The sequence below is a fragment of the Leptonotus elevatus genome, chromosome 12 (genome assembly GCF_054856555.1).
Source record: "Leptonotus elevatus isolate MCC_2025b chromosome 12, RoL_Lele_1.0, whole genome shotgun sequence".
NCBI lineage: Eukaryota > Metazoa > Chordata > Actinopteri > Syngnathiformes > Syngnathidae > Leptonotus > Leptonotus elevatus.
The window spans coordinates 2,543,591-2,553,636 of record NC_141250.1 but is presented as its reverse complement, the minus strand read 5'-3'; the positions used below and the strand labels follow the sequence as shown (position 1 = coordinate 2,553,636).

Sequence of the window (10,046 nt, the reverse complement as noted above, 5' to 3'; positions counted from 1 at the left end):
GTCGGCGAAAGAAATGGATACTATCCAAATGACCCTTGGCACTCGGCACAAAAAATAAGCAGGAACTTTTCTGCTGATGAAGAAAACATTATTTAATCAATGGTTGAAGCAATTTAGGAGCTTGTGTGATTTTTTTATTTTATTATTGCCAATATTTGTGTAGCATATAAGATTGCATGTTTTTTTGTCAGATTTAGTTTTTCATATTTTTGTCTGTTTTATTTGTCTAACATATTTGTATTTTTGACTGATTTGTATTTTTTGTGTAATATTTTGATAGAATAGTTTTGAATTATTTGTCCTGTTTTTGTATTTACATACATCTATGTGTGTATTTATAACTACTAATAATATTTGTAATTGTTTTAAATTAAAATTAATTACAACAAATTAACTTATACATTTAAATTTAATTAGCCGCTATTCACAGTGTTGTTGTCTGTTTGATTATTGACGTGATAGCAAACATCACAGGTAACCTCTCTTTGGAATCACATCCCACTAAATGTTGGGCAAGCCCCCTCTCTGTCCATTTTTAGAACTAGTCTTAAAAAACACTTTTTTTTTCCTTTCTCTTTTGACTCAGCATGAGACTTGGCATTGTATTATTGCTAAGTGGTAGCGTGTGCGTAAATCTTCATCAGAATAATCACCAATGTTAAAGTCAAGACCTCGATAGACTCTCTCATTCTTGCGCTCAACGGGCATCATGAAGGCAGCATTGAGCCACGAACGCAGAGTTAACCACACTGTTAAAACGTTAGCGTTGGTCCTTAGGTGTGTTAACTTTAACAGCAAGTTAACAGCCGGTTAAAGTTAACAGAGTTTTGAACAACAAGGAAACAGTGCCGTTAAAGTTAACCGTCAGTGAAATCTACTTAACCAGTCGATAAGATATAACCGAGTTTTGAGCAACCGGGCCCTGGTTTTTAATTTTGAAAATTTGATCACCCTAGTGTAACCAGTACCACCAGGCAGGAACTAGGCAGGCAATCTATCTTGATGGATGGATACGTTGAAACTTTACATTTCTTGAAGCATATCTATCTTTTGTGTACATGTACAGCTTGAATCAGGTATTTGAATTATCGTCTCTCAAGTCATAGATTGTAGATTAATTCCACAGTTCCTCTGTAGCCCTGCAAAGTGTCCTTTAACAAAAGTGTATGAATGAGCAGTTAACTTTCCTTCCATGGTAACAAATACCATCATCATTAATCATTTTGTAAATGGATGAATGTTGTAAAGTATTTTGAGTTAAAGTTTTTAGTGGTAGAAAGGCACTGTATAAAGGCCATTTACTCTTACGGTCCGTCTTTTTTCTTCAGTTTTAACTGAATAATATGCAGTCATAAATACACTTTACTGAAGGAATCATGAGAGTGAATAAATACATAAGCTGACTGCACCACTCCAGCTTCTTGCTTGAGCTCCTGCTCGATTTCTTGTGGCAGTTGTGAAATTCTTCTCTTTCGTTCCAGTGGCACTCATGTGGGAAGTAAATGCAAGTGACATGTTCCAACTTCTGACACATTTCATACAAAATGTAGAGCTATAGAGCAAAAATAAATCAACTGTGACTGTGTGTGTTTAATGTCAGAGTTCGGCCTTCATTTTGAAATTATGCCGTTTTATAGTAGAATAGTGGAAATAGCAGGCCAAGACAGACAGATGGAAAATATTTTCAAATGCTTCTATCTAGAATTTATATCTCTAATGTAGCATGTAAAGCAGAAATGTCCCTCATTCGAAACCATCGCAAGCAGAATACATTTGTTGATTCTGTTTTATTTTTAACTGCTAACAGACACATACATAGTGAGAGTTAATGCATTTATTTTAAATTACTGAACATTTCATATAATTGGATTTAGTTATTACACAATGAACACATGCACAATTGTATATGTGATGTGAATGCATCTTATTTGTTGTGTCAGAGGTGTATGAATATCCATTTAATAGTTGGCTGCATTGGCAAATACTTGATTGCACTCGCATGATGAAATGATCTTTTAACGTGTATGAGTCATGACTCATGGAGGATAAAAAAAAATAATGTCATCGCATAAATGCCCAGTTTGCCTGGAGAAACATCATGCCGGTGCATAAATATGCATAAACATGCACACCCTCCAGCTATCCATCAGTTTGGCCTTCAAACAATTCTTGAACACATTTCTCACTCATCATTTATCTGGATTATCAGTTGAAGCTCTCGGACATCCCGTGCAAGCCATCAAGATCATTCTTCCTTGCAGTAATCCTTCCATTTTAATGCTTGTCCACAGTGGGACTGGCCTCGTTAAACTGATGATTAATGATGTATTGATTTGGGCTGTTTTCTACCACTTAAGCAAGGTGCTGAGTTGACAGCGCACTTGCTTATCTGAACCACACAGCCTGCTCTGAGGATTGTTTCCTCCAGTGAAATAAAACGTTGTATCATGCTGTTGCACAACAGTATCTTTTTATAGCATTAAAATAGAAAGCATAGTTACTAAAAACCTGGAGTTTACAAATAAATCAAATTGGTTTCCTGTTTGGTGTCACTTTTTCCCTGTGAAATTTAAGTGAGAAATAGTACCGTTTTCACATAGCCGCAAATTGTGGTTTAAAAACAGTACATAATAAATATCCATCCACCCTTCCATTTTCCTAACCGCTTATGTCAGGTTCAGTCAACCTAGAACAGGGGTGGGCAATTATTTTTTCCATGGGGCCACATGAGAAACAGAAAATATTGTGGAGGGCCGGGTCAAAAGGCTTAACTCAATTCTACATAATATTAATTGTAATTGTATTTTTTTAATTGTATTTTTTTGATAAAAAGTAGCAAATAGCATTATTTTTGACAAGCTGGTAACAGTATGTTATGATTAAGCAATGAAAAAATGAGTTTGCCTTACAAAAAAATGTTTATTCAGATTTTCCCAAGACAATGTTAAACAAAATGTGAACACTTTTAACATTTGTGACTCATTATATTGATCATTTTCAGTCAAATTCACAACAAAACACATTTTGAGTTTCACATTTAGTACTGTTGGAAAGAGATTCTTAGCTTTCTAAAGACATCACAATATTGTCTTGTACTCTAAATATCAAGCAAGATACATCATATTATAATGACTGTCACTGAACTGTGACTTTGAGAAAAAGGCCTCCAAAGAAAGTGTTCCATTCACTGCTAATTGGTGCCTTTACATGCCAACATTTGTAGTCTAAACACCTCATTTGGTGTTTTTCAGTTCTTTTTTTCTTGTTCAGTGTGAGAAATCTAGTCTCTGTTGGGCTTTAACAAGTGCATCAAAGTCAGGTTGAATGTCTGAGGTGGAGATGCGAAGCAAAGCTGACAGATGATCATCAGTGAGAGAGGATCTATACCTGGATTTGGTAAACTTCATTACTGAGAATGTTTGTTCACATATGTAGGTAGAGCCAAAGAGAACCAACATCTTCTGAGCATGTCTCCTCATGTTTGGAAAGTTCTCCTTCTTGAGAGAAGAGTAAAAACCCAGCAGTGATCCTGACTTAAACTGCTCTGCCAGTACTGCATCAGACTGCAGGTCAATGAGTTCTAGCTGAACATCACTGGGTGCATGATACACACTGCAGGTAAAGGGAGAGGAAATCATGCACATTTCATCCTCGATTGTTCTGAGGTCTTCAAAGCGCCTTGAAAACTCACCATGCAGTGCTCCTAACATGGATGAGTACCTGCGGAGGTGATCAGCTGAAGGTGTAACTTCTTTCAGGGTTTGCATGTGAGTGAGAGTGTTGCTCTCCAGTTGGCTTGAAAGAAACTGTATCTTTCTCATGAAAGCTTTCACCAGGCTGTGCATTTCATGAACAAAAAGGCCCTTGCCTTGCAGTTTGGTATTCAGTTCATTCATCAGTGCAGTCACATCAACAGCAAATGCAAAATCTGCCATCCAGTCCTCATTTGAGAGCTCTGGGATGTCTTTGCCTTTTTTCTCACAAAACTCTTGAATCTCTGCTTTTAGGTCCCAAACTCTTTTTAGCACTTTGCACAGGCTGAGCCATCTGACAGCTGTCTGGTAGCTGATGTCACTATGCTCACTCTCATGCTCCTCCAAAAGTGCAACAAACTGTCTGTGATTCAATGCTCGTGCCCTGATGAAGCTTACTATTTTAGTCACAACATCAATAATATGGTTAATTTTTAGCACTGACTTACACAACACATGCTGGTGTATAATACAATGCAAAAATACCAATTTCTGGTCTGCGTCAATTTCACTCACTTTATCTTGCATACGTTTCAAAAGACCGACATTTTTCCCTGTAAGATTCGGACAACCGTCCGTTGTGACACCTGCCAGTCTGTCCCATTTCAGTCCCAGTGTGTCCATGCACGCATTTACCTCCGTGAACAGATCACTCCCTGTCGTTGTCCCTTTCATTGGCCGCATTGCAGCCAGCTCCTCCGTGATCTTAAAGTCCGTTATCCCACGAACAAACACGAGTAACTGGGCTGTGTCACGGACATCACAGCTCTCGTCCAAAGCCAAGGAGAAAAAGTCAAAACTTGCCACTTCACTTTCCAGCTGAAGCTTCAGGTTTCCCGCGATGTCCTCAACCCTCCGGGTCACGGTTCGCCGGGAAAGCGGGACTTGCTCAAATGCTTCTTTTTTTTCAGGGCATATTAGTGCTGCAGAGTCCACCAAGCACTCTTTCACAAACCCCCCCTCTGAGAATGGCTTACAGTTTTTAGCGATTTTGTGGGATATCACAAAGCTGGTCTTGGTTGCTGCATCCCTGGATCCGTGAAGCTTGGTAAAAAAGCCTTGCTGCTTTTGTAGCTTAGCTAGCAACACCTCCGATGTCCGTCCCCTCTCAGCATCACTCAAGTTTTTGTACTTCTCTATGTGTTTTGTCTCATAATGCCGACTCAAATTATAATCCTTGAACACAGCGATCTGCTCTCCACAAACTAAACACACGGCTTTACCTCCGACTTCTGTAAATAAATACTTAGCAGTCCATTTTTTGTTGAAAACCCTGCATTCAGCATCTACCTTTCTTTTTTTAGCATGTGTAGACATTTTTGAGGGCTAAAGTCGTCTTGTCAATGATGCGCACGTCTTGATTGACGTATCGCGTCATTGTACGTGAATGAAATGCAACTTCAAAATAAAAGCAATGTAGCTTTAGTCCATGCATGAGGTAAAATTAGAAAATATGTTTATTTTGTAATTCCCTATTAACCTTACACGGGCCGGTGAGAGTCAAGCAAAGGGCTGTATGTGGCCCGGGGGCCGTACAATGCCCAGGTTTGACCTAGAACATTTAATAAACAACAGAGAAGGAAGGAAGACAAGAGACTTAGATTCTTCTTACTCGCAAGGAGACTGGAAAGAGATGTGTACAGATTACAATCTCCTACCCGCTCTGAATCACATTCTGCTCAGCACTTTCTTTTTATTTCTTTACAGGGCGTTCCCTCGTTAGCCATTGCTCCTCTAAAGGGTTTGGGGCAGCAGCAGCAACGGGACAATCATCCCGGAAATAAGTCTTTGCGCAGACAATAATGCAGATGTTTTTCTTCAGCGCTGAAAGTTTCAGTCAAAGTTCAACAGTTTAACCGCATTATATTCCAGCCGCTATCTTGTGATAAGGTAAGGTCACAGGTTCCTGTTTTGCAACTGCAGCTTCTGCCCTCTTCACAGATGACCCCAATCCACATGAATCAAACATAGGTCACACTGCTGAATAAATGCTTTGCAATACTACTATAAGAGTAAATATGGGATAACTTATATACACTTATTCTAACATCTTATTCCTCACAAGGGCCCCGGCCGGCTTCGGGCAGTAGCTTGGGTACACCCTGAACTGGTTGCCAGCTAATTGCAGGGAACACAGAGACTTAACAACCATCCACACTCACAAGCACACCGAGGGACAATTCAGAGTCTTTGGAATGTGGGAGGAGAGCGAAGTACCCGGAGAAGACCCACGTAGTCATGAGGAGAACATGCAAACTCTACCCAGTAAGGCTGAAGCCCGGACTCGATTTTATGCCCTCAGCACTTACCAGTCATCCCACCGTGCTGCCCTACATAATAAATAATTTCATGAAAATTAAATCCATCCATCTATTTTCTATACCTCAGTCTCAGAGGTAGGATTAGGTATCAAGAATCACTGGAACTGGGACTAACATTGTGGTTCTCCCCGAATCATTCAAATTAATAATCATAAAATTTGGTGCTTAACTCTTTGACCGCCATAAACGTTATAAAACGTTTAGCATAAACCTACGGAAGGGCGCCGAGGACGTTAAAAGACGTTCACTATGTTTTTTTTTTCTTTTTGGAAACGGGTGGAGGAAAGCCTTGGGCAGCTGTGCTGAAAGTATCAAGCAGATCTGGTTAGTATAATGACTCGTTTTGGCCCCTAGATGGCAGCGATGACTCTCTTTGCACAAGGTTGGATGGGTCGCCCACCGTGGGCGTCAGTAGAAGACGTGAGGCGGAGCTAGAGTCTTGAGGAGACAATGGCTGATGAAGCCACAATGGCTGATCAAGCAACCGGTTGCAAGCAGCTCACGCTTGAGCATTTTTTTCAAAGACGGAAAGCATCGATCAATACTAAAAAGCGCATTGATGTCGACGATGATGATGACTCCGAGCTTGACGCCAAAGTTGGAAGCCTTGACGCGACCGTTATGATCACGTAGTAAGCCTCACCGGCTAAGCGCTGCTAGCGCTGCTAACGCCGGAAAACGCGCACAATAACCGACCGGATACTTCTACACAATCGGACATTCGAGAGTTGTCGAAAAGCATCGACCAATGCATTGATTATGATGATGATGGTGAATCCCGAGGTTGACGCCACAGTTGGACGCGGCCTTTATTCTCACGTCATAAAGCATCACCGGCTAGCGCTGCTAACGCCGGAGCTGCACATGCGGACATTTTGTCGGACAATGAAGAGTACCCCGAGTCCAATGCATATTCATCGGAGGAGCGGGTACAGTCTGATCATGGAGAAGACACTGTTTCTGGACTACGATGCCACCATGAATGGAGTGGATAAGATGGATCAGAACATCTCTTACAACCCGGTATAGCAACTGAAGGACATGAGGAAGCCAGACGTAACACCACCGTAACGTAACCGTAGCATGGTCCTGATATTAGACTTGATGGCAACACACACTGCAGTATATACTTGCTATTCCCCGGAAAAAACGGCCGGCAAGAAAGTGGAGCACGCGAAGAGGCAATCTGTTGTGCAAATGCTGTTGCGTCTCCTTGCACGCAGGAGAGTGTTACACTAAAAGAAAAACTGTTGTTGAAACATCCACATATTTGTAAATAGCACCACAGTTGCACACATTTGTAAATAGTTTGCCAAATTGTTGTCAAATTGTTACACTGTTGAATGTAAATAAACGTATTTTGCTATCAAAAAACACTTTTTCATTCTTGGTGGTAGTGTTTTATAGAAGTAAAGCACTATTTAGGTGTTTGTGGCATCATTCATGGACAAAAAGAAGTGTAAAATTCACTAGAATGCATGAAATAATATCGTTTCACTAAAAGCTTGATTTCTCCGTCCAAAACAAGCGAAATCGGTTGAAACTAACCATTTTCTATTGTTGATTACTAAAGAACGGAATAAGGTAGAAACAAACTTTTCTGATGAAAGATGAAAGTCCAATCTTTCATTTGGTAGTATGTGTGTTTCCATAGTCCAAACAGAACATTTTCTGTGGACCTTGAAAGATCAGTCAAAATGCTTAAATCGGCTGGCACTGACGGCATCCCTTTTCTGAAAACGTCTGGCAGTCAAAGAGTTAATTTAAACACTGAAAGTTCGCCGAGTAGAGGAAGCTGCCGAAAACGAACGAAGACCCAGCAGGAAGTGTGTTCGCACGGCTCGCGAGTTTAAAGAATGGACACTTCAGTGACCAGTGAGCTCAACAGTGTCCTGTCTTTGACTTTCTGTATCAACTTTCTTCCTTCTCCTCCTACAACTATCGCCTGGTACCTCACAGACCACATCAAAGTCTGAAGTAAACCAATAAAACACGCCTTACTGAGTCATTGACGCAGCAAACAAGTTGAGCTAGAATTAAAACCGGGTCAACATACAGTATGCAAATGCCCAACTACAGGTTTACATGTATGTTTCCATAGATTACGTAGATTATATAGGCTATTGTATAACAACCCAGAGAAATGCTGCTTTTGTATTTGCTGTTTTTCTTTCTATAGGAAACCTGGATGTGCTACTTGATTCACCATAGCATCCAAGGGAAAGATGTCAGTTCACCATATGGAAGAGGTCACTGAAAGGAGGCATATGTCGAGAAAAGTTTACATCCTTTTTCCAATGTAGAATCACCAACATTTAGGTCAATAAAGCAATAATGATAGAGCTAAGATAATTAATAGACAATATTGAGCTCCCGTTACAGTATAGTAAGGGTGGTATGATGCTTGTTTTTGTTTGCTTTGACATAGTAAAAAGCCTAACCACAAGAAAACCACTGCTCGGTTGTGCTCATGTGGTGGCTGGAGCAGTGTCACCTTATCATCACCTAGCAAATGGTGCTTTAAAAAAAAAGAAGCTGTGTACAAGGGTTCACACCAATTCCGGTCCTCGGGGTCCAGAGTCCAGCAGGTTTTATAGATGTTTCGGCCTACCAACACACCTGATAATTAAGATCAGGATCGTTATCAGGCATGCTGATGAGCTGATAATATGAGTCAGGTGTGCTAGTGGGCGGAAACATCTAAAACCTGCAGGACTACGGACCTCGAGGACCGGAATCGGTGAACCCTTTTAGTCACTCAGAACCATTGCAGTGTTCCTGCGGTCACTGTTGGCAGAGCTGTCACGTAATACTCTGAGGGGTTGTATTTTAGAACAACAATCTATGTAGACATTTTAATTGGCGGACTTGTTGCTACAGTATGTGTGAAACATACAGAAGATTAACATTTAATTCCTCAAGGGCACACAATACTACAATAAACAAGTACATCAAGTATACAAATAAAGACATAATATAAAATGAAAGTAAGAAATCCTAGGTGAAAAGGGAACAAAAGAAACACTTGTGTCATAGTACAGTCCAACATACAGTAAGTCACGAATACCAAGGCACATGATAGATGATAGCACCTTGAGCCGAGTGAGTGAGTGTGTCAAGAGTCCATAGATTGTTTGAGTACAGGGCAAAAGAAGAGGAGGAGGCACTTAGTTCAATTTCCTGATAGCCTGGTGGATGAAGCTGTCCTTCAGCCTGATGGTCCTGACCCACAGATTCTGCAGTCTCCTCCCTGATGGCAACAGAGAGCTTTGCGGATGAGACAGGAGCTGTAGATGTCCAGGGAAGGAAGAGATGAGAGAGAGTTGGAGGGTCTTGCAGGGTCTTGCAGTTATGTAGTGCAAGGCTCCATACCACATAGTGACACAGCTTGAGAGGATGCTCTCTATGATTCCTCTGTAGAACAAGCATGTGATGCGAGTTAGGGCTGTGGCTTTTCTCAGCTTCAGTGACTTTTCTGTCTGAATTAATCGGTAATCTGTATTCCATCCAGTGAGTTGGTCTAGGAGCAGTCCTCTGTGACGTGCACTCCCAGCAACTGGGTGCTGCTCAGACTCTTTACAGCAGCAACATTAATAGTCAGTAAGAGGAAAGCAGGAAAGCAAGGCAGAATGAATCACTAGAAACTACAGGGAAATTTAAAAAAAATGACAGCAATACTGAACCGACAAACAGAAATAAAGTAGGTAACTAGATACGACTACGATGACTATGTTTACATGTAGGCAATACAACTTTTAAACCTGAATATTGCCAATATTCAGGTTTTAAAAGGCCTTGTAAACACACGCAATAACCTGAATATGCTCTTGTTCGGGTTTTTAAAAACCCGAATAAGACCGTTGGTTCACCCCTTTCATAACCGGAATACTGGTTCATATAAACCTAATGGGAAAACTTCAAATGACTGGGGCATTGCTTTTCGTTGTGCGCATGCTCACAACCTCTTCTTCGT

General features: G+C 40.7%; 1 protein-coding gene across 1 annotated transcript; it reads right to left on the bottom strand.

Annotated features, from left to right (window-relative positions):
• Positions 1-3,266: 3,266 nt before the first annotated feature.
• Positions 3,267-9,502, bottom strand: LOC147164249 (general transcription factor II-I repeat domain-containing protein 2B-like). Its single transcript, XM_086091221.1, has 2 exons — positions 9,166-9,502; positions 3,267-4,984 (listed from the first exon to the last, which is right to left on the bottom strand). Exons 1-2 carry the CDS (start codon positions 9,500-9,502, stop codon positions 3,267-3,269), a joined length of 2,055 nt encoding a protein of 684 aa, XP_085947347.1.
• Between the last annotated feature and the right edge of the window lie 544 nt (positions 9,503-10,046).